General features: G+C 43.8%; 1 protein-coding gene across 5 annotated transcripts in view; it reads left to right on the top strand.

Moving 5' to 3' along the window:
• The first annotated feature begins 1,883 nt into the window (after positions 1-1,883).
• The window catches only part of TRPM7 (transient receptor potential cation channel subfamily M member 7), a 125,314-nt gene continuing 101,696 nt past the window's right edge, over positions 1,884-25,501 (top strand). For 3 of the 5 annotated variants that reach the window (XR_004002444.1, XR_004002445.1, XM_030578852.1), the window contains exon 1: positions 1,884-3,407. Coding sequence is in view for 3 of the 5 variants with exons in the window: in XM_030578852.1 (XP_030434712.1) it covers positions 3,351-3,407 (57 nt within the window). In the remaining 2 variants the exon portion in view is untranslated. Of the gene's footprint in view, positions 3,408-3,564; positions 3,933-25,501 lie in introns of those variants that run through there. The other 2 variants (XM_030578849.1, XM_030578851.1) reach the window with 2 other exon arrangements.

The raw sequence follows: 25,501 nt of genomic DNA, 5'->3' as shown, positions 1-25,501 counted from the left end.
CGCTGATCACAAACTGTTTGACAATCTAGCCCTTTGTTAGTTAATCTAATTGCAACTTCTCAGAATTAGTAGGTTTACGTGGTTTATTCCTGGCCTCAAGATATGTTCTCCTAAAATGATAGCTTGTAAAGGAATGTCTCAATCAATGTTCTAGTTTGGCCTCCAGCTACCAACCTCTTCATTCTTTTGGCTTTACAGCACATTGAAATACCTGTACCTTCTGCAGAGAGAGAAGACTGTATTGTCTTCAAGTCAGCATGAGATGCCAGGCTCCTGGGCTAAAGCTGTCTAGATTTGTTAGGCTGACTTTAAAGTGGGAGGATAAAGGGTGTGCATTCGTTTAAATACTCTCTGGCTAATGAAGTGATAAGGTGGAAAAGAGCAAGGAGTAAATAAATGGACGTGCATAGATTAAGGGCCTGATTTTCAGAGGTGCTGAACTCCCTGAGCCTCTTTTGCATTTAGATGGAGTTGAGGATTTCAGCATTTTAAATCAAGCCCCAAGAGTCTATGTTCCACTGCTATAAGTATGGGAAATAAGCCAGACTAGCCCAAAATGATATTTTATGAAGAGGAGTGTGACCTAATCATCATAAGCAAAACTTGGTAACCTTGATTGGTATAACCTGTGGAGATGAGAGAGAGATATGAAGAGGAGGAGACAGAATAGAGGCAATCTGTGTCAAAAGTACTTGCAGCATTGGTGGGAATCCCACGTTAGTGGGAATTCCACATTCTTGCTGCTTTTCCCCATGGAAAGCCCTTGAAATTCCTCTGGAAGATTGCCTCTGCTGCTACCCTTTGTGCTTTCTCACCCAGCATATTGGTTATGAGAAAATGGACACCATTCTTATCAGTGTCACCCAGCTGTCTCTGCTGGGGAGGCAGCACTAAAGAGCTGAGGTGGTGCAATCTTCCATTTCTTGTATTCAGATCTGTTGCAATTTGCTACCACTTCTTGGTGCAGCACTATGTGCTAGCTTGGCATGTAGGAATGAGTGATGTTCTAGTGGCTTGCCCACAGAGAGGATCAGACCTACTGCTCCTGTTAATAGTTGATTATCCTTCAGTTCAACCTGCAAAGATGTGTGACTTGGAAGCTGAAGGACCAGGATGTTAGTTCCAGCTGTTTGTGTGACTGTTACAGAAATTTGTCTGTTGCTTGCAGCCCCTGGATTTGTCTCAATGCTATCCACTGCTAATCTCACAGATATCTGTCTCTGTTACTAGAACTTTAAATGGAAAAATCATTACCTTCCTACAAGAGTGTCAGTGCTGGGAAATATCTGCAGAGCAGTTCCATGTAATTACATCAGAGCTTGTTTCTCATGGAATATGAATCAGTTTTCTGAAAAAGTATTTTGATTTGTGTTTTCTGCTACATTTAGGTACTTAAGTGTTTAGAGTCCAAATCTTCTATCCTTACTCACGCTGAGTCACACTGATTTGAATGTACCACACATTGTACATAAAGATGGCAAAATCTGGTCCTCGGCTAGCTGCAACTCCGTCTGAGATTCCCCTCCTCCCCCTACTGCTGTAATAACTTCAGTGTTTTTGCATTGGGCCTAGTAAATCAATTTTGTTCTTGACACTGTGATTTGCCTCCAGACTGCTTTTTGTCACTGGAAGAAAAGTACTGCAAATGTGTGGATTAGGTAAGAGTCAGTAGTTAACAAAACAGTAATGTCAGAATTTTGCTTTTGGAGAGTGAGGTTTTGCTAGACCATTAATATTTGTTATGTTCAGGGCAGCAGGATTAATTTCTTAACTGAAAACACCCTTTTTGCTATCTTCTGGAAACAAACTGCAGATTATTCCAGTTTGAGATTTGTTACAGCGGATTTACCATGAAAATCTATAATGAAATTCTGCTATATTTTAAATTAATGGCATAGATTCCAAAGTGTGTTAGTTTTATTTTTTGTCTTTAAGACAAGATTCCTGCCCTGAGGAGTTTACAACACAAATGGGACAGGGCTTATTACTGACAAAAGCGATCAGTTCCAACTACACGTTTTTCTGCAAATTTTGTCCAACACACATGACATATACTTTAACATGGTGTTAATGATGAATTCTCTCCCTTATCCAAGCATATGGGTGTAACCTGCAGGGAAAGCTTCAGTGATTACTAGATTTTTTTTAAACATAATTTAAATAAGTTGAATACCATAGCTCACTTTTGAAATACATCAACTGTACTGTGTTTTATGAACTTCTGGGTGCATATTAGTGACTGTTTTTTATGAAGGCACTTGAATCAACATTGAGAAACACAGCCGTTAGGGCATGATTCTTTGATGTACTGACCGCTTCCTTGAGGTACTAAACACCCTCATTTCTCAGCAACTTCAATAGAGTTGAGAACAGCTACTTTCTGCATGCCACTGATGCTTCAAGGCATCAGCCCTAAAACTTCTCACCCATTCCCCAAAGCTAGTACTGTTTTTGCATGAAAAATCTTAAACATTTTAAGAGATAGGCATTGTAGGCCCCCAGCAGGAACAGAGTTAAGCTACTTGCCTTTGAATAATATGGTTCCAGTTAAACTGGTTTCTAACAGACTTTGAGAAGGGCCTACTGTTGCCATGTTGAAGAACTGGCAAATCCCTGTGCTAGCTTTGAAAGCTTCTTTTTAGTTTTAAAATGCTTCTTTGAGACCCAGCTATCCTGTATTGGGTAAGTTAAGTTGCTAAGGCTGATGCAAGACATTTCCTCACTCCAGCAGCTGAGAGCTAGCCTCTCAGTCCTTGCTCCTGGGGAAACATGGGACCTGAAATCTGATCTTTCCAAGAGCAGAGTAAGGAACAAGCCTGCTGGACTGTCTCTGTAGGTTTTTTCCCTCAATGAAAGAGCTCGCTACAGCTGGCTTTAGGCACCTGCACTAACCAGGGGAACTTCTGCAGGCCAAGCAATGTCAATTCTGGGGGATGGAACAGCTGATCTGTTAAGTATCTCTTATTCTGTTATGAGTCCTCATCCCATACACAGCAGCGAATAACTGTGCACAACACACTCAGATCAGCATGCCACAATCAGGTGCTGGGATCTGTCCTCTCTACTGGAAAACCCCTCTTGGTAGTGAAGATAAGAGGTGGGCTACGATCCTCCATTTTATGCCAATTCGCTGTGACCCTCGCTGTAAGGGCCACGCCACCCCAGCCCTGGAGCTGGGCCGAGGCGGCTGCCTGGGCACATCTCCAGCTGTCTCCGCGGCGCGCACAGAATAACCTTTTCCGTCTTGGAGCCCGAGGCGCGTCTTTCAAATGACCCCCAGTCTAGTCCCAAAGCCCGCGCTGCCCAGTGGAAATTAGCGACGTTGGCTGCGAGCGCCAGGGGAGCGAGTCATGCGGCACGGCAGCCTCCCAGCGGCGCAGATTTGCTGCAGCAGCGTTTCCCTCATGGTGGGTCTTTGTCCCTCAGGTGACCCTGGCCCGAGCCGACCTCAGCCCCGCGGCCCGGGCAGGGGGTGCAGTGCGGGGAGCGGAGGGGCCAGGCAGGGGCGGAGGGGGCGCGAAGAGACCCGGGCGGGGGGGACCAGCGGCACCTCAGGCACAGGGTGGGAGGGAGGCCGGCGTCCCCCCGTGCGTCTCCCTCCCCCCCGGGGGCGGCGCGCGCTGACGCGGCAGCGCTGCTGCCCTCGGCCTAGGGGAGTCGCACAATTATGAGAAGAAGCCGCCGGGCCAAGACCGCCGCCGCCGCCAGCGTTGGGTCCCGGAGCAGAGCCCAGCTCGAGCCGCCCCGCTCTCCTCCTCACCCCTGGAGCGCTGTCCTCTCCCGGCTCCTCCTTGCCCAGCGCCCCGCAGCCGCCGAGCTCAGCCCCGATAGATGGAGACAGGCCCCGCCACCGCCGAAGCACGAGCAGGAGCAGCCCGGCCCGAGGCGAGCCAGAGCCGGCGCCGAGACCCAGCCCGACCCTGAGGAGAATGGTGAGGGGGGCGCTGGGCTTGGCTGGTCCCGTCTTAGCTCCGATTCGGCCCCGGGAACCGCGGTGGGCCCGTCGGCTTGGGGCGAACAGGTCCCCACCGGCTTGGCGTGAACCGGTCCTAGCCGGCTGCTCCGAGCCGGAGCCGGTCAGGGCCGCTCCCGCCCGCCCCCTTGGCGGAGCGGGGCACGGGGCTAGCCCATGGCGCGCCCCCTTCCCGGGGCTGTTCAGTCTGGGGGGAGGGGTATTGACGCCTCACAACGCGCTGTCAGATGCGCGCTAGTGACGCGGGGGAGCGGGCTCAGGTGTTTCCGTCGTGATGCGCCCGGGTGTCAGCTCGCCCTGCGGGGCGCACGGCTCTCCGAGAGGCGACTGCACCTTCCCTGGAGCCGATCGTGTCTCCCTTAACCCTGCGCTCTCCAACAGAGCGAGTTTGGTGTCAGAAGAACCCTCGGCTGGTTTTCAGTATTTGTGTGGTGGTCTCGTTAGCCTCTCTCGGGGCTAAGTAATCCAGGTGGCGTCATACTTTAGATAGGCAGGAGCTTGCCATTGCACAGTATTTTTCTGCATTTATCGTATGTAGGCTTGGAAGGCTTTGATTTTTATCAGTAAGCGTCAATTTCACCATACCGCCACAAACCAGTGAAAAACATTTTCATCAATAGTAATCGAAAGAAAAATGCTGCTTGAGATCATCTGAGAGTTTGATTTGTATATTTTAACATGGGATGTTGACAATTTGTGTTTGTAAAGGTTCTAAAGCGTTAACTTCTTAAATCTTAACATCTACTGTCATTAAATAATTATTTTCTGCCTCCCCCCATTTGTTGCAACTGTGAAAACTTAAGTAGCTATAAATTGAAAAAAAATGGTTAAAACCCATAATTTTGCACAACTGAAAATTTTAATAAAAAAGCTTAAACATAAACATTGATCATGTCTGTCAAAATTATAAAAAAATGATTTCTGCCAAGCCTAATCATATGTTCCTCTTGATATAAGCCAACGTTGTATTATTGCTGCATACCTGCATACCGTACTAAGAATTTGAATCTTGGGTCTATCAGTTCAACCCCCTTTCTCTGTTGCTTAAACTGCTTGGTTTGGATCTTGTTTCTATTCAAGAATATTACTTCATTGTGACACACGATCTTTAATAATGTACCCCTTTAATCATTTGTCTAGTTAATCAGAATTATTTTGTACACAGCTATATCTTTCTGAAACTTAACCATTCTTCCATTTTAATTTTTCCTCCCTATTTAATTCTTACATGTCATAACTTTATGTAAATAATAAAAAATACAGGGCTCTATATTAGGACCTGCACTCTAGTACGATATTGCTACTTACAGCTTTCTGCAAAGAATACACAATTTTAATTTTAACCTTTTTGTTTTTAATTACTAATCGGTTAATTGCATAGCTGATACTTAAGAGTTGATATAGTAATCCATCATGTGGAACTATTTCGAAAGCATTCTGAAAATCCAAATAGAGTATTAAATCTGTTGTTTACCACTATCTAGGCCAATGTTTTTAATTTAAAAAATGTTTTATAACATGACTTATTATGTGAAACCATGTTGATTCTTACTTAGTATATTGTACATTTCTATACACAAATGTTATGCTTCTCTTCCTAGTACAAATGTAGGACTTAGAAATTCTAGGACAGATGCTGAAAATTAGACTATCTCCTTTTAAATATTAGGACCTAGATTTGATGAGTTGAGAAATTGCATCACAAAGTTTCATCCTGTATTTGTTATTCCTGTTACATACTGTGACTCTACTGCAAATTGATCCTTAACTGTAACAGGTTTCTGGGTTGAATTAGCATTAAATGACTTATTTATTTTCTGGCAGTGTAGTAGCTACATTGTAGTATCTTGTACCTTCTGCTTTTGTTGGAGTTTGTCAAATCTTTCATTATATTCAGAAAAAATCATTTTACAAGTTAATTTGCGCAGAATGTCTTATTTAAAAAATTATTTTGTGCTAAATTCAAGATGTTCTTAAATAGCCAAATCCTTTATAGAATATTTTAAATTTCTGAAGCGTTAATACTAGAAAAACTCAGTATGTATTTAGTCCCTGATTGTGAAAACACTTCAGTCAGTGAGTAAGTTAGAAATCAATATGATTACTCCATGACTACAGTTATTCAAGTGCTTAAGTGTTTTCAGTTAAATTTGTTTCAGTTTCGGACACTTTGTAATCTATTGTTCGGGGGCGGAGGAGCTATTTTGTTGTATTAGCAGGTTTCGGGTTGGATGTTCATCTGCTCCTTTTATCTTATGCTGTTCTTGTTTTCATAATTCTCATTAAACTGGAAACATCTGAAGGCATTTTAAAATGTGACTTCTCATTCAGCAGGGAGATATGACAAAGTAGTGTAAGTGAAAATGTTTATTTTAAAATCTGACCATGTAATTGTCATTCCTCTATAGATCTCTCCACTGGCTCTGTCTAGTCTAGCGGTCCCCAACGTGGTGCCAGCGGGCGCCATGGTGCCTACGGGTGCATCTAAATGCGCCAGCGTCCTGGCCGGTGATCAAGCATCTGCCAAAAGAGGATGAGAGGCGTCACTGCCGAAATGCTGCTGAAATTCAGCAGCATTTCGGCGAATGCTTGACCACCGCCATGGTCCTTAGTCTGGCGCCCACCAGACGAGAAGGTTGGGGACTGCTGGTCTAGTCTATCACGTTTCAATTTAAGCTTCTTGTCCTGGTCTTTGAGGCTCTGCATAATTCCCTCTCTCTGCTTATCCAACTTTGTTTCTTATCATATTGGGCCTGACTTCTCTGCTCCACTAATGATAACAAACCTGGATGCCCCATTCATCTGCTTCTCCCACAATCATCTCTATTGTTTTTTCTGTGCCTGCCTTTCCTTAAACTGATGCAGTAGGCCCAAATCCGCATCCCTCTTCTCCTTCAGAGTCCTTCTTAAACCCACTTATATTGTAATGTTAACACAGTGTGGCGGCTTGTGCCCCTCTAGTAGAGAGACTAGACACATAGATAAAAAGAGAGAGGTGTTGAATCTTGTTACTTTTCTTAGGCTACAGCTACACTAGAGAGCTTACAGCAGCACTGTTGTAAGTTCTCTAATGTAGCTGCTCTAAGCCGCTGGGAGGGAGCTTTTCTTTTGGCTTAGCTACTCCAGCCCCTCTGAGTGGCGGTAGCTGTCAATGTAAATTATGTTGCTGTGGGGGGGGGGGTAGTTTATTCACACCTCTAAGTGACATACGTTATGCTGACATAAGCTGCAATGGAGACAGCCTCAGTTAACAGGCCAGGTCCTTTGGCTTGAGGAGTAGAGGTTTATGTTTTTGGGTTACAACTAGCCTGTGGGTATTGAACCTGGGAGCTAACAGTATAAGGAGTTCATACATACTCTTTTGTTGAGTAATTATGTACTCTTGTTGCTGTGTTTACTTTCTCTCCTTCCCTACTCTGTTTTGTTTTCTTTTCATTGCATTGTGTCACTTTAGATTGTAAACTTTTTATGGCAAAGACAGAGGATGTATTTGTGCTCAGTAAATAAACTAACACAGAATAATCAAATTCCACATTATTTAAAACGAAAGAATGTCCCACACCTATTTGTTTCACAGGGTAAGATTATTAATGGTGGTTTTTCATTTTTTATTAAAATGAAACAATCAGCTTGACCATATTTGTTTGAAAACATTGTACCTCTGTTGTTGCAAATAGCACCTGTGGCTTGTTAAGAAGTGTGATTTAAAAAAAAACAAAACTCCTGTATATTCAGTTTGTTTACAATTTATAGGCAAATTGTGACAGCACTTTATATACAGTAGAACCTCAGAGTAACTTACATCTCGGGAATGGTGGTTGTTTGTAACTGAACAAAACGTTATGGTTGTTCTTTCAAAAGTTTCCACCTGAACATTGACTTAATATAGCTTTGAAACTTTATTATGCAGAGAAAAATGCTGCTTTCCCTTTATTTTTTTAGTACTTACATTTAACACAGTACTGTACTGTTTTTTGTCTCTGCTGTCTTATTGCATACTTCTGGTTCCAAATGAGGTATGTGGTTGACTTGTCAGTTTGAAACTTTGTTGCTCATAATTCTGAGGTTCTGCTGTAATCAGTTTTGTTTCTTTCTCCTTGATGGAAAGACATATATATAATCAGTGGGAGGGAAGAACACTTAGACTCTGACTGTGTCCCTTTAAGCAATATTTGAATATAGTTTAGATTGTGACTACAAGATGCTGATACTAAATTTGAAAATTCAGTATTTAACAGAGAGGTTTGGTATTTCTGAATTCTGCTTTAAAATTTGAAAGAGGAAGGCAAGGAAATGATCCTTTAGTATATTTTACTCAAAAAAGGACATTTTACTGATGGATTTATTTATTTTGAAATCTCTTCTTTGCTTCAGTGGTGTCTACTTTTATTATAGTATTTTCATGCTGTATTGATCTGGTGAAACATTAACTCTTTTTTTTGTGCAAGTCTGGAGTAGAGTTAGTAATGCAAGTTGGCAGTAAAATAGTGCGTGCTGTCCAGAATAACTTACTGTCTTTGAGATAATGTATCCAATTTCCAGTTTAAATAATTCTCTTCTAAGGGAGGGTTGAGCAGTGGAGTGGATATCTGCTTAAAATTACAAGAAAAGGTGTAGCTAATGCTACTTAGGAAAGCTGTCATATTTTCTATTCAACAGCAAGAAAACTAAACAAAACGCAATGCCTGAATATGTTTTCGCCAATTTTGCAGTGACCAGTGTTTGAAATAATTTTTTAAAAACTTTCACCGTACACCATCTTTTGGATGAGGGCTTTGATTCGGCTTTTATATTTGTACCTCTCATGTATTAAAATAATTTGAAACATTAATGAATATTTTTAGTGTATTTAGAATAATATGAATATTAAGTAATTTTGCAACTCTTTGCTTAGTAACATATTTCAGGATGGCACACGTTTAAGTGGTTTGGGTATCTAGGTAGATGCTGAAGTCTGTTAAAAATACTTATTTGCCTTAGGACTGCTGGTTCAAATCCAGGCAGCCAACTTTTGAGTAGATAAATTGAATACCAGGCAGCAAACTACATCTGTGCGTCTTGTTCCTTTACCACTGTAGACTTTTTCTCTGGCTTGGATGCCTGCAACCTTGCCTTCCCACAAGTCCGTTCAAAATGTAACTGCTAAAATAATCTTCTTGGTTTGTTGCTGAGATGCTCTTCCTCCAAGTCCTTTCATTGGCTACCCTCCTCCACTGTACCAAACATAAACTTCTCTTTTCTATCCAGCCTGTTGTGTTACGGCAAGGTTGACTCATACTTTTGCTCTGCTAAAGATGCCTTGACCACCTATTTTTCTGACAAGCACTTAATGCACTTAGTCTTAGGCCACGTCCAGACTAGGTATTAAAATCGATTTTAGATACGCAACTTCAGCTACGGGAATAACGTAGCTGAAGTCGAATTTCTAAAATCGAGGTACTCACCAGTCTGGACGGCGCGGCATTGATGTCCGCGGCTCTCCGTGTCGATTCCGGAACTCCGTTCGGGTTGATGGAGTTCCGGAATTGATGTAAGCGCGCTCGGGGATCGATACACCGCGTCCAGACTAGACGCGATATATCGATCCCCGAGCAATCGATTTTAACCCGCCGATGCCGCGGGTTAGTCTGGACGTGGGCTTAGTGTGCACCTCGTGAGCGGGGAAAATCTCCCAGTCAAAATCCAAGAACCTGCCACTTTAATCTGCTTCAGCTCCCTTCTAAAATTCACCTCTGCTGCAATACATACAGAAATTCAAATAAAGTAGCAACTGGGCAGATGGAAAGTTGTGATCTCTGCTGCTGAATGGCTGAGAATTATGCACATCCTGTTGTATTTTTTACCTTGTCTCCATTGCACCCCAGCTCAGCCCACTTGTTTGTCTCTTAGGGCTTGTCTACCCTAGCCAGCTAAATTGGAGATTTAGTGGGTCTGGTGAAGACGAGATAAGTCATTGGGAGAATGCTCTCCTGTCAACTTCAGTACTCTACCTCCCTGAGAGGTGGAAGCTAAATTGGCAGGAGAGCATCTCCCATCAACATAGCATGGTGTAGCTTACATTGACCTAGCGCAGTGTCTACATCACTCACCCCCCACTCCCGAGCTACACATTATTTTGATTTTATAATTAGTTTGCGAAGTAAAAAGTTCTATATCAGGGGTTCTCAAACTTCATTGCATTGCGACCCCTTTCTGACCACAGAAATTACTGCATGACCCCAGGAGGGGGGACCAAAGCCTGACCCCCACTGTCTTGGGGGGGGTGGAGGGGTAAAGCCAGAGCCCCACCACTCTGGAAGGGGGTTGAGAGGCAAAGCTGAAGTCCAAGGGTTTCAGCCCCAGGCAGAGGGCCTGTAACCTGAGCACTGCCACCCATGGCTGAAGCCCTTGAGCAGTGGGGCTCAGGCTTCAGCCCTGAGCTGTGACAAGTCTAAGCTAGCAAGTCCAAGTCCTGACCCACAGTTTGAGAACTGCTGTTCTATATAAATTAACAACTGTTTGGGTCTTTGTGTACACTAGCCTTGCATTTATTTATTTGGAAGAGTGAATTTAGGCGTAAACTGACAAGAAACTGATTATTTCCTGCTTATCAGTTTCTGTGCTTAATACCTCCATTCCCCAAACACACACTGTTTGTTTTAAATAATGTTAAGGTAATAAATTGAAAAATGAAGGAATTTCTAAATATGGCTCATGATTTTTGACTAACATCACTATGCAAAAATGTACACCATAGGCATGAGTCTTACTGGTTTGTCACAGGAGCTTGGCATTATTATGTAGCTTTTATTTTAATCCCCTACCCCAGTCTCTCACATGAGGCTATAAAACGTGTATTATATACCAGATGGATCAGAATAGATGTTACTCTGTTGACTAAATCTGTAGTTGTGATTGGAGAATCATACTTTATGGCTCAGATAAAACAAAGTGTTCACTTGGATTAGTTCCAGCATCCTGTTCACTTTAATTAGGTCATGTGCTACCATGATAATACTTTATGGAAATATAGGTACAGTGTGTACTCAAGGTGATTTTGCTATGGTTCATTCTCTCATCTTTTTAATGTTTAAAATGAATGTTTTTAAAACAGGTGTACAAAAAGGCCTCTACAATCTTAAAATGGCAGAACTGATTCTGTTGCCTACTCATTAGGAAAAAGCGGGGACTGGGTTTGGATATCAGCAGAAATATACACACACAAACAATCGCTAGTTGATTTACTTTCTGGTTAACTTTGAAAAATACCGATATTTATGAAGGTGCTGACGTACTTCTAGTAGTGTGAATAGCACCTTTGTAGCACTAGTAGCATGCCTTCTTTGTTTAGGGCTTTGAATTCACTGCATGATCAGAGGGGTTTACACCGTTTTAAAATGTGTGTTTGTAGATCTATTTCTGTAGATCTACAGGAAATCTTAACTTACTCAGGGTCTTGGCATCCATGCTGAGTAGCCAGGTTCCATTATAAAATCTTATTTTATCCCCAAGAGTGGTATGGCCTGTAAACTGCCAGTTTTACTCTGACAATGTTTCTGCAAAGTTTGACTTGTTTCAAGTCACTTAAAAAACCCCCTAATTCGAAAATGACTGACCTTGTTTTAAAAAAGCTTACTACCCTTTCAAACTTTTTGCATACTCAAATGTTTTCAACTTGCACACTGTATATATGTGAAAAAAATAGGTTGTAATTGTGGATACTTTTGAGTCCAGTCCTGCTTCCATTGACTTAAATATGAGATTTTCTTGTCTTATTTGAAATTGATTTCAGTAGGAAAAGGATTGGGCACAGTTTGTGAGCATGGTGCCCTCTACTGATTGGCAACAGCATGAAAAATGTATGGGTGCCAACATGGCTGATAGGAGGTCTGTTAACTGTCTCAAGTAATGGAGGCCTATATTTATTGGAACTAGTGGTCCAGGGTTCCAGTTCTGTCTCTGAAAACTAGCATGGTTTCTTAAAATTTTGAGAATACTCTATTTGCGTTAATAATAATGTACTGAGATTAAAACACTTTTTTTAAAAAATATTTTTGGTGAAATGTTTTAATTATATTTGTTTACCTCTATCTTCCCAGTGAAATCACATTAAACTGTGATCTTTTATTCTAGGTAGCTTTTTCTGGTTTTTGCTGTTTTTATATACAAAAATATTAAAATTATTTAAGACACTGATACTGTGTCAAAACTAGACAAGGTTTTCTGTGAATGAAACCAATGGAGGAAAAACTGTGTGTGTGTGTGTGTGCGCGCGCACGTAACTTTTCTCATGTGAGTAAGTTTTCTCAGAGTGTAGGATCTAACACAGATAAACTGCTATAGTAGCAGTAACAGTTGCCTCTTGCATGTTACTGAAGCTAAGTGTCAAATTATGAATTAGGTCTGGAAAAATTATACATTACTTGCATGTTAATTTTATTTAGGGAATAATATCATTGAAATATGTACCAATATAATTTCAAAAGTTTTCCTTTAAAGACTAGCTCATTTATAAGTCCTAAATCAGTGGTTCTCCAACTTCTGTACTGGTGACTCCTTTCACACAGCAAGCCTCTGAGTGTGACCCCCGCCCTTTATAAATTAAAAACACTTTTTAATATATTTAACACCATTATAAATGCTAGAGGCAAAGCAGAGTTTGGGATGGAGGCTGATAGCTCGCAACCCCCCATATAATAACCTTGTGACCCTCTATGGGGTCCTGACCCCCAGTCTGAGGATTCCTGTCTTAAATAAAGGACAAACTGATGCCACTTGCTGCATTTTTAAAGTAGCCTGCCTTCTTTCTGTTTCGTTCGTTCTTTCTTTTCCAAGGGTAACATAACATCACATTCTTAAGATTTTTGACACAAGCAGGAATTTATTCATGTAAATTTATTTTCAATTATAGCTATAGGTAGGATAACTGTGGTAATGCTTTTCGCCATGAACACTGCTAGTCGTGGTTTAATATGGTAAATATGCACTTTTTCACAGTAGAGAAGAGATGTTCACCTAACTTAGTCAAAATCAAAATGGCAAGTGTGATAGCTTGAATTTTATATCATGCAGTAGTTCTTCTTACCTTTCCCTGCCCAAATAGTTGGTTGTTTCCTCGGCTTCTAGATTTTCTTCAGTCACTCCTGTAATATTTCCATCTTGTTTGGTATTAATGCGAAAATACATCTAGAGGTGATGGAGGAACTTGCTGCTTCTCTCAATGTATAGTCTGCCTGTATGTGCTTGATTAATTTTTAGGATTTCTTGTATGCTTGACAGCTGAAATCCAAGATCTGCTTTTTTCTTCCTTTAAAAACAAATCATTGTGCAAATACTACAAGAAGAGAATCACTTCTTGTCAAATCTGCACTTCTTGAAAAACACAGGAATTTAAAACTAGAATTCTTGCCCTTCTAAACAATAATCTCTATAGCTGTCCTAATAGGGAACTTGTCTTTAGCTAGCTCTTGCTGTCTACAAGATGTCCAGACTTTGGACAAAAATATTTTCACAACCTTTATAGATACAGCTATCATATATAAAATATGAATTCTTTATCCTTATTGACACTTTATCCTTAGTGTATAAAATTGGGTTTTGAACTGGAATTTGGCCATACAGCTACTCTGTTCAGCATTGGGAGCATTACTGTAATGTGGAGAGGACCTCCTGTTGCACAGATGCTCCTACTCCTCCCAAATGCTTCAGGCTTGGAGGGTGTGGCTAGAGGAAAGTGGGCATTGCAGAAGTACATTGCATTAAACCCCAGTGCAGTTTTCAACTCTGATAGGTCACCAGAGCAGCCCTTATTGTGCCAGAAGCAGTTTCTCTATCTAGCATAGCTAGTGCCTCCCTCACATAGAAAAGACATGGTGAACTCTTTACCCTCTTATTTCCCTGTGATGTTCTATAATCAGCTTGTTTGGCTGGTCTACTTTTTTTGTTCTCGCTTCTCTTCCATTCCTCCTTATGCATGGTGCCACCCTGTTTAATTTTTGACCTGACTATATTACACCTAATGGTGCCAGATGACCTGAATAGATCTCAGGACTAAAAATCGTAGTGTAAATGGGACTAACTGTATTCTTGTATCCAACTCTGCATGGGGGTGGGAAGGGAGTGGCAGCAGGGTGTATGTGTGGGGGGAGCTTTGATCCAAACTCTGTTCTGTTGACATAGATCTCTCTAGAAAAATGTAGCTCTGGTAACTTTATAGTTCCTCTTAAGTTTAAAAACCATACTCTATGTATATATTATGAAATGTCCAGGATGAATCTGTCAGTTTTTAAGTAAACATTCATAAAGTTTTTCAGTTGCAGAGATCAAAACAGTCTGTCTTGTTCTGTGGAACTCTTGTTTTTGTACTTGTTCATTAAATCTCATTTGCTGCTGCCTTAGGAAACACATAGGTAAGTGAACATATACATAATACTCCACTGCATGCCTTTCTGAGAAGGGGATGGTAATAACATTAGTAATTTTAAAAGTGTGAAAGGGCTGTTGTTCTTATGACTATTCTTCTATGTCCTTTTCTTTAGCAGATTGTCTAACTAATAAAGGCAGTAAGCTGACATTTTATGTCACATGAATTTCTTTTGAACAAGTACATAATGTGATATAATCAATGGGCCTATTAAGTACATACACCTCTACCCTGATATAATGCGACCTGATATAACACGAATTTGGATATAACGCGGTACAGCAGTGCTCCGGGGAGGCAGGGCTGTGCACTCTGGTGGATCAAAGCAAGTTCGATATAATGCGGTTTCACCTATAAGGCGATAAGATTTTTTTGACTCCTGAGGACAGCGTTATATTGAGGTAGAGGTGTAGTGTGCAAGTTTTCAAACTACTTGGAAGAAGTACTTTTATGATATGGAGTTTTGTAAAAAAAAATTTTTTTTTCTCCCTTACTTGGTTACTCTCACTTTATCCAGTACTACTCCTGGGAGGATTCTGCGTGACTGCGCACCTGTAGAAAATGCCCCCCATTGCAGAATTCTTGTGCTTCCCTGCAGAAAACAGCAGGGAAGCAAAGGGAAGCCGTGATGGGGGGCAGGACCTGCTCCATGCACCAGCATCCCAAGCAGGTGCTTGGGACAGCAATCTGCAGGGGCAGAAGTCTGTGTGTTTTGTGCCCTCAAGCTGCTCGCCCAGTTGCCACCATGGACAGCAGGGGCAGTCCATGTGCCGTTAGGGTGGCTCACGTGTTCCCGCGGTGGCAGCAATTCGACGGCAGCTTCTATGTTCAGCTGTCCGCGGTGGCGCAGCTTCTGTCTTCCGGCTGAAGACATAAGCTGCCGCCAAATTGCCGCCGCCGCGGAAATGCGCATGCCGCCCTAACGGCACACGGACTGCCCCCACCGTCTGGGGCAGCAATTGGGCGTGCTGCTTGGGGCGGCGAAAACAGTATAGCCGGCCCTGGCTGGGGGATGACTATAGGTGCAGTTTGGAGGGAGGCAACCCTCCCCCCACAAAACACAGGTGAGAGGGCACACAGGGTTACGTGCCAGTGCCTCTCCCCCCTCCCCATTTCTACAAGCGCAGAGCTGCCCGGCTGAAGAAGCCTGCCTCTTGGCTCCACTGACTGCAGCTGAATGCCTCCTCCTTGGTCCCAGTGCCAGTTGTGCTCTCCTTCTGTGTGCTGGGAGCCTTCCTGTTTTCTGTGCAACAGTGAGTGCCTAGGGTGAGGCTGGGTAAGCGTGGGGAGGAAATGAGGGAAGTGGAGGTGAGAGGGTGGGGGAAAGGAAGAGAGTGGAATAGGGGAGGGGAATGTGGGAGTGAGAGGAGGAGGATAGGGGATTCGTGGGGGAAAGGGGAGCTTGGCATGCATCATCCCATCGGCAGCAGCTGGTGCTCCCCAATTAACCAGGCCCGTCAAACTCTCACTCTGACAAGTCATACCCCTCTGACGAGCCCCCCCCATAGCCCCACTCCACTGATCCCCAACCAGCTGTACTTGGACCCCCACCCCATCAAGCCCCAGCACTTGAACTTCCCCACTGAGTCCCCGCACACCCAGACCCCTCCTGGTGAGCCCCAACCACCTTCACCTGGATCCTCTACAGAGTCCCACTGCCCCTGCACCTGGAGCCCTCCAGCGATCCCCTGTGCATACAGATCTCCCACTGAGCCATCCATACCCAGGTCGCTCCACACAGAAATCTCTCACCTCACACCTAGATCCCCCCACACTAAGCCCCTCCTCACTTGGATCCTGCTAGGCTGAGCCTTCCCACCCACACCTAGTGCACCCAGTGTAGAGGGGATGGGCCCTAGGGTGTTTCTGGGGCAGGCCCAGCCCTTCCACTGTCAGGGTCAGGTCCAGCCTCACTGCCGAACCCCTGTACCAGGAAGGTGGGGCCTTCATGGTGATCTTCCACCTCAATGCAGTCAGTGGCCTGTGCTCCCCACTGCCATGCTGGAGCCACACTGACAAATAAAATTAGCAGAATTGTGCAGAATTTTAAAATACTGTGCACATAATTTTTTGGTGCAGAATTCCCTCAGGAGTAAATATTGAAGCCAAGTTTAGGGAGGGATGGAGAGGAATGTATTAAAATTAACTACTTAAAGTTTTCAAGGGTTGAAAATTATCTGACACCTGTTAGCAAGTAGACTAATCATTAAGTCAAGGTTAAGGACCTATACCATGTTGAAACTTTGGGCTGTCTGCATTACAAATTTAAATCGACTTAAGTTATGTTGACATACAGCCACTGCTGTAATTAAATTGCCGGTGCATGTCCATGCGATGTTCCTTATGTCTGCGAAATACATCCACATTAACAACTCCTGCATCGACACAGCAGTGCACCATGGGTAGCTATTCCACTGTGTAAGGGGCCATTGTCTGCTGTGGTGTTCTGGGAAGGGTTTGCAGTGCCTCGTGGTGGTAGGCTCAGTGTCTAATGACGCATGTGTGCCTGATTCTGCAGTATTGTATTTTATGAGCTGAGACTCTGATGCTGTTGTCTGCCCTGCTGTGTGCCATGGACAGAAACAATTCAAGATTGCTGCTGGCATTCCTGGAACAGCTGCACATGGTAGACCGTCTGTTCTGGGCTTGAGAAACAAGGACTGAGTGGTGGGATTGCATCATTATGCAGGTATGGGATGACAAGCAGTGGCTGCAGAACTTTTGGATGTGCAAAGCTGCTTTCCTGGAACTGTGTGTGGTGCTCACCCCAGCTCTCCAGCGCAGAAACACTGAATTGAGAGCTGCATTAACAATAGAGAAGTGAGTGGCGATCGCTCTTTGGAAGCTGGCAACGCCAGACTGCTACCAATCAGTCACAAATCAGTTTGGAGTGGGGAAATCCACCAGGGGGGTTGCAGTGATACAAGTGAACAGGACCATTAATTAATTCCTGCTACCAAGGACTGTGACTCTGGGCCATGTGTGTGAAATAGTGAATGGAGTGGAGCTATAGATGGCATGCCTATTCCCATTTTGGCCCCAGACCACCTTATGATGGAGTATATTAACAGAATGGGCTACTTTTCTATGGTATTGCAAGTGCTAGTGGATCACTGGGGTTGTTTCACCGACATCATTGCAGGCTGGTCAGGGAACGTGCATGCCGCACGCATCTTTAGTATCGCAGGCCTGTACGGAAAGCTGCAAGCAGGGACTTTCTTTCCAGACCAGAGGATTACCATTGTGAATGTGGAAATGCCAATGGTGATCCTGGGAGACCCAATCTCCCCTTGTTCCTGTGGTTCCTGAAGTCTTACACCCACCACCTTGACAGCAGCAATGAGTGCTTCAACAACAGGCTCAGCAGGTGCAGAATCACTGTTGAATGTGCCCTTGGCTGCTTAAAGGGGCTCTGGTGCTGTCTTCTCAGCAGGTTAGACCTCAGTGAGAAAAATATCCTCATGGTTATAGCTGCCTGCTGTGCCCTTCATATGTATGAATCAAAGGGAGAGAAGTTTCTCCAGGGGTGGAGGTGGAGTGGCTGTCTGCTGCTTTTGAGCAACCAGATACCTGGGCTGTAAGAGGGGCCCAACGGGGAGCTATTTGGATCAGGGAGGCTTTGAAAGGAGCATTTTAACAATGGACCATAGTAATGTATGTTATGTGTTTAGCCAGGGTTTTGGGTTTTGGTTTCTTTTGCAATGTGTAGTAGTATGAACCTTGTAATGGTTTCTGTGTGCGCTACTGTAACACTGTAAATGCACCTCTTAGTACTATCTTTGAATGTTTGCAGTAGTCACTATATGTTGGAGAATAATAAAGATTCATTCCCTTTCCGTAAGTTCATTTTTATTCCACACTCATGCAAACTTATTTATGTATTAGTAACATATTTTTCCCTGTCTGTGTGAAGTTTATAGGGGAAGGAACAGGAAATTCACACACACATTTGCCAATGAGACTCTTAGAGCTGGATGTATGTCCAGCGGTCATTGTGTGAATTGTCCCATGAGGTGGAGAGCCTGGGGTACTGCTCAGCCCCCTGAGGAAATGAGGAAGATGGGGCGAGGGGGACTGTGGGAAGGTGCAGGAAGGCAGTTCTGAATTGGCTGCTGGGGGAGGCGGGCATGGATATGTTCACCTTTAGGTTCAATGAGGGACTACATGTCTGTTTGCTCCCTAGGCAGCGTTATCATCTGTTCCTGCCCATTTCCTATCCTGACTATCCCTCTGCAATTTCTCACTGATGCCTCCCTCCATGCTCTTTGCTTACAATCTGAAGCACCAGATGACAGCAGCACCTTCTTGAACATGTCTGCCTTACTCCTCCGGTTTCTTTTCCTTATCTGAGTCAGGTACTCCACTGCTGTGTGGGAGACTGTCAAAGGCACACCTGCAGCTGCTAAAGAAACAAAAGACGAGTTTTTTTTTGTCAGTCTCTTGACCCAAATAAGTAACAAGCACATCTTTCTCACTTTCCCTAGGCACTCCCATGGTGCAGTGGTAGCCCTTGGGCTGGGAGGGGGTGAGTTGGGACAAAAGTGGGGGTAGCCGTGGGGTATCAGTACCAGCACATAGGCCAGCTGCTGTGCTTTTCTATGCTGCCAGGGCAGACAGTTGTCCAATACAGGCATAACTATGGGCATCCCCAGAAATTTTTTCCATGGCACACACCCCTGGGTGGGGGAGATGGGATGCCCGGAGTGTGTGTGTTGAGACCTTCCCCCACGGGTAGGTGGAAGAAAGGCCCAAGGGAGTATGGGTTGGATCCTGACCCTTGAGTTGGTTGCAAAGTGAGCCTGCCCCACACTCAGCTGCAGCTCCAGTCCCACATGGCTGTCTGGGCTCAGCTCCCTTCTCTGAGTGTTGCAACCTGGCACAAGAGTCACAGCACAGCACCAGGTTTGCCCCAGCCACTCCTCTGTCATGATATGTGGGTGCTGACTGGGCCAGTTTTGGGTAAGTGGTGCTGCAACCCCATCTACCAGATTGCAATGCCACTCATAAATTTGGCCTGGCTGGCTCTCCCATTAGGGGGCCTTGTCAAATCTGAATGGTACTGCAACCCTGGAGATTACAACGTATGGAGCTGGGAGCCAACCCTAGCTAGTCTCATTGCAGGATCTGCTGCTTTGGGTACCACTGGAAATGGCAGGCAAGATCTGTGGTAATCTGAGGTCCCTGAGTCAGAGTTTGTTCAGGAAGGTGTCAAGTTATTTTGTCTTTTTGTTGCTATCTGCTTAGCAAGATGATAGTTTTATTTCTATGCAACTGACAACGAAACAGAGTTGAGAGATAAGCTATAAGTTCTTCAGAACTGCCTAGCTCTTCACTTGTTTTTCTGTCTTCAGGAAGTGGATAGTCAGTCAGTTGGGATATTGGTTTTTAGTTAAACATGACTTCCATAAAAAAAAAAATATATATAATACACAAGAATCTCCTTCCTGTGCTGGTCTGTCTGTATTTATGAGATATTTTAACTCTCCTGCCAGACTAAGTTATTTTTTTGTCCATTGGATGACCTCAGCCTTTTAGCTGATCATGGCTCATTTGGTGAGTCAGGTGATGTCTCATTTTAGGAGAGTTACCTTTGAAAAGGGTTTTGTTTTCTCTGATTGCGAAACTGGATATTCAGCTTGGGGATTTACAGTTCCATAGCAGCCAGAAATAAAGGAGTGGATAAAAGTAGCACCAACAGGGATTCTCTTATTTTACTATAAATTAGTGCTAGTTGCTCCTAGATTTATATCAGCAGTCAGGAATTAATTCACCTACGCTTTGCATTCTACCTAAATTCAGTGCTGTGTGCGCACTTGAGGGGATTATGCATTACTTCCTATCACAGTACTTGACAGACTGCACAGTCAAAGTAGGGGTGTGCCTAGCAGCCTTAGTCTTGGCTTGAGGATAAAATGAATGGCATTGAGCTACATGCAGTATGGCATGCGTTATATGGGTTTTATTGCTAGGTTTGTAAATTTACTTTTAAGGTAATGTCTATTTTTAAGAGGAGAAGTGGACAATACAGTGGGTGAAACTTTCAAAATTATTTCTGAATGGGAAAGTTAATTTTAAAAGCAGATTTCAAACAACTAATTGCAAGTCATGATAGCCATACAAATGCTTGTTTAGATAACCTTGTACCCACTTTCAATTATCCTTATGAGAAATCCAATAAAGATGAAGAAGAAAAATTGCCAGGGGTTTGTCCCCTTTAGAAGCAGATGGTGGCATTTCAAAAGCACTTTAGTGAGTTAGGTGCCCCCCTCCAGTTGCAAGCCAAATATTCATTGGCATATCTGTCATGGCCTATAATCAACTATTTTAGATGTGCTTTTAATGTTAAATCCTTTAGAATGTGCAGAGGTTGAGTAAATACACTTGAAAGAAAATAAGTATAGTGTGCCGTCTGAAACTGGAAATTAGGACCATGGGGCTCTCTGGTAGCGACGCACTGTAAGCAGAGAACTGTTTAGCAGTTGCTGATGTTATCAACTCTACTGTGAGCAATGTAGAACTTGGGTCATGGCAGATAAGTGGAGGAACTGAATCTAACTTGCAGTAACTTAGATATGAGCATCAGAGGATGAATATTAGGTATTTTACATTTATAGCTTCAGAAGTATTCAAATAGTGCTCTTGTGATAGGCATGCCAAACGTTAATGACTTAATGATAACACGTTTCTATTTCCATTCCCTTGTTGACAGTTGTTAGTCTGCTCAAGTCAGCAGACCCCAAATTCCTCACTGTGGAGATAGAGAAGGCCTTTTGTGACATTCAAAAAATAAAAAAATAAAAAAAGGAAAGGAAACAAATCTGCAAATGGAGGCCTTTGAGTCTAACTAAAGTTGGACTAAGTTAACTCCTACAACTTGCTCTTCTATTACTAGTGTTTCAACAGACTACGTCCATTATTAATTAGCACTGTAGACGTGAATGACATTCTACAGAACAAAAATGGGGTCCCTGTGGTAAAGAGTTTATAAATTAAAATCTCAGTTCTACAAAGATTTAAGCATATTCTTACCTTTGGGTATGTCTACATCTAAAATTTTGCAGCGCTGGTTGTTACAGCTGTATTAGTACAGCTGTATAGGGCCAGCGCTGCAGAGTGGCCACACAGCAACCAGCGCTGCAAGTGGTGTTAGATGTGGCCATACTGCAGCGCTGTTGGGCGGCTTCAAGGGGGGTTCGGGGAACGCGAGAGCAAACCGGGGAAGGAGACCAGCTTTGCCGCGGTTTGCTCTCGCGTTCCCCGAACCACCCTGCAAACCGCAGGGAAGGAGACCTGCTTGCATAGGGGTTCGGGGAACGCGAGAGCAAACCGGGGAAGGAGACCAGCTTCGCCGCGGTTTGCTCTCGCGTTCCCCGAACCACTCTGCAAACCGCAGGGAAGGAGACCTGCTTGTTCGGGGAACGCGAGAGCAAACCAGGGAAGGAGACCAGCTTCGCCGCGGTTTGCTCTCGCGTTCCCCGAACCACCCTGCAAACCGCAGGGAAGGAGACCTGCTTGCACGGGGGTTCGGGGAATGCGAGAGCAAACCGGGGAAGGAGACCAGCTTGATTACCAGAGGCTTCCTCAGGTATGCTGGGATACCTGCTTATTCCACGGAGGTCAAGAAAAGCGCTGGTAAGTATCTACACTTGATTACCAGCGCTGGATCACCAGCGCTGGATCCTCTACACCCGAGACAAAACGGGAGTACGGCCAGCGCTGCAAACAGGGAGTTGCAGCGCTGGTGATGCCCTGCAGATGTGTACACCTCCTAAGTTGCAGCGCTGTAACCCCCTCACCAGCGCTGCAACTTTGTGATGTAGACAAGCCCTTTACTTACTGTGAGTGGCAATGTGTAAAGTTAAGGACATTCTTAAATCTGTACTGGATTGGGGCCAAAATTAAGACCAGGACAAGAGTAGACTGCAAGAACAGAGCACTGGGATTAAGAGAAGATGAGGATGGAAATAGAAGATAACAGCAGTTGGGGTGAGGATGTAGGAAGTGTAGTGTCCATGTCATGAAGATTACATAATTTTGGGGTTTTAGTTGAAACTTATGACTGAAAGCCTCATTGAACAGGTGGGTTTTGAAAAAGGACTTGAGTGTGGAAGCATGGCAGACACAAGCAGGAAGGCTACTCAGGAAGTGATACAGTAAATAAAAGAAGGTACAGAGGAGGCAGTAGGAAATGAAAATGAAGGGTATAGTCAAACAGCTTGGGTTGAGCAAAACGTACGGGAGTGTAGAGATGAGAGTTAAGGATTTTGGCTAAATAGATGGTAATAGTAGTGACTACTGTTTATCAGGCAAAACTTGCTTGTTTCATTGTTACATCATCCTCCCTTTTAATCTGTTTAATCAGTTTTGTCACAAATGAAGATTGTGAGCTCTTTGGGGCAAGGAATGCATTTTACTTTGTGTCTTTACAGTGCTTAGCACAATGGGTCTTGATCCCTGATTCTGGGCCTCTAGATATTGCTATAATAATAAAGAATAAGACACAGAGAGCCTAGAAGTCATAAATGAGAGGCTTGAATTTGATCCAGGAGCCCTTATAAAATGAGCAAAAGAATTTTTCCAAAGTCTGAATTTTTTTTTTAGCTTAATACTTTCTCTTGGTAATCTGGAGATAAGAAACTGAGTGGTCGAGAACTTAATTTTTCCTTTTTTGCTTCCCCACCACTCCACTTTTACTATTGATGATCAAGGGTCTTGTGTGGCCTACACTACCAAGTTAGGTCAAGGTAAGCTGTCTTGCATTAACTTAGTTGAGCACGTATCTACACTTACATTTGTCACCCACCAACATACCGTGACCTGTTACTCCACTTCCCTGAGCTGCGTTACTTAGGTTGACCCTAGTAGTACTCCAACAGCTGTTCCACAATGCCCAACACTGACTGCTGTGGTCACAATTGTGAACTCCTCTGCTCAGAGGTCACAGAGGCCACCAGCAGTTATCCATTGTTGTGTGCCCAGATGACCATGCTGACTACATGCTCCAGATGCTCTCCAACTTGGAGTAGATCGGAGACATTGGATCTCCTGGGCCTGCGGGGAAAAGAGGCTGTGCAAGCACAGCTATGGACCAGCCATAGAAATGTGGATATCTATGAGTAGATTGCATGGGGGATGCAAGAGAAGGAATATGACAGGGAAACAACAGCAGTTTCATGTGAAAGTGAAGCAACTGCATCAGGCACTTCAGAAGGCCAGGGAGGCCAACAGTTGGTCCGGTGCTGAGGCACAGGCTTGCCGCTTTTATAAAGAGCTCCATTTTGAGGAAACCCTAGTACTACCCTGCAGACCATTGTGGATACCTCCAAGGAGCTTGAGTCACAGGCCGCTGGCATGAAGAGCAAGGATGAGGAGAAGGTGGAGGAGAATAGGGAAATGTGACTTAAGGGACAGCGTGGGGGGGTGGTGTCCTCTAATGTCACAATCTAGGACCTGTTTGAGATTCTGCGATAGTCCAGTGCATTCTGGTATTTGAGCATGGGTGCACCCAATGTAAGGGAAGAAACCTTGGGTAAGTGTGTAATTGTATTTCCCATTACATTGATGTATTGATGGCACCCCCAAGTTAACAGGACACAGCTATTGACGTTTCTTTAATTTATTTGTACTAGAAGAGGTAGCGGTGTAACAGAGAGGTAGCGTTTGTTTGCTTTTTGTTCCCGTGTAGAGTTAGGCAAAGGGGGAGGGGCATGTGGAGCAGTTCATTTACGTACACAGGAATGTCCCTTGAATCCTCCTGAGAGATCTCTGTGAAACTTTCATGGAGGTACTCTGCAGTCTCTCCTGAAAGTTTCTAGGGATGGCAGCTTTATTTCTTCCTCCATGATAGGATGCTTTCCCATGCCAGTCATTGATAACTTCAGCAGACACCATTGCAGAACACAGGGTAGCAGCATATGGTTCCAGGCAACTTCAGAATGCCAGCAGCAGCTGTGCTCTCTCTACTTTTGTTACCTTCATAGGTGAGAGATGGGCTTAAATCTCACTGCCTGTAGAAAATGGTGCCGGTATTCAATGCCATTGCCCTATACTCATCGTTCATGCAACTGATCAGTTCTCTCCTCATTTTTCTCAGCCCTGGCAGGCCATATTCACTAATCCTGTGAGCGACACCATGCACATGCACTCAGAGGCAGAACTATCAATAAAAATGTCTTGTTTAAAATGTAGTGGAGCAAGGGAAAGGAGTTGTGAATCTTAACTTCAACTTCCTGTTGTGATTATACTGACAATGGTACCTCTGTGTGTTTTGTCTGCTGCTGTTGCAGCCTTACGGGGTTCAACCTCTACACGCTAGGAATACCTGAGCCATCATTACTACTTGACAACATATGCTGCAGAGTGCTTAGCAGTTCAGAAAGCACCCCTTTACTTGTTACTATAAAGTGTGACTCATCTCATAGGATCAGTGACAAACAGTGTGCTAATCATAAATTAGTAGGTGCAATGACAGTGTTATATTCATAATGTGCATCAAGCACCACACAATTCCTAACAGGTCCCAAAACAGCAGGTCCAGGTGGAGCACAGTACATCACAATACATTACTGTGGCTCACTATTTAAGTGGTCTTTTGAAGTCTCCCTGAACTGTATAACTCCCCATTGAGCTCTTCTAATAGCATTTGTGTCTGGCTGTTGAAACTCGGCAGATAGTCGATCCACCTCTGCCCTCTACTCTGGCGGCAAATTTTTCCTCTTTGCTTTACAGATGACATGTGGGACACGGCAGGCAGCTATAACCATTGGATCTCAGAGGGGAAAAAAAGCATCCCAATCTTGTGAATAAACGATGACAGCATCCCTTCAGTCTACCAAAAGCACATTCAGCTGTTGTTCTGCACTGCTGAACCAGTAGTTGTATCTTTTCTTGGTGCTGTCAAGGTGGTCAGTGTACAGTTTCCTGAGCCAGGGGAGCAAAGGTTAGGCTAGGTCACTTTTAACAGTTTTAACATTGCCTATGGTAATCCACTGGTTGGAAAAGAGAGGCCCTGCTTGTAGCTTTCTGAACAGTCCTCTGTTCTTAAAGATGCAAGTGTTATGCACCTTCCCAGCCAAAATTCATGTTCATGAAGTGTTCCAGATGATCCTCCAACACTTGCATAACTA

This window comes from Gopherus evgoodei, chromosome 10 (assembly GCF_007399415.2).
Source record: "Gopherus evgoodei ecotype Sinaloan lineage chromosome 10, rGopEvg1_v1.p, whole genome shotgun sequence".
In the NCBI taxonomy this organism is placed as follows: domain Eukaryota; kingdom Metazoa; phylum Chordata; order Testudines; family Testudinidae; genus Gopherus; species Gopherus evgoodei.
Note: the sequence above shows the minus strand (reverse complement) of the source record. Positions and strands in the feature narration are given on the sequence as shown.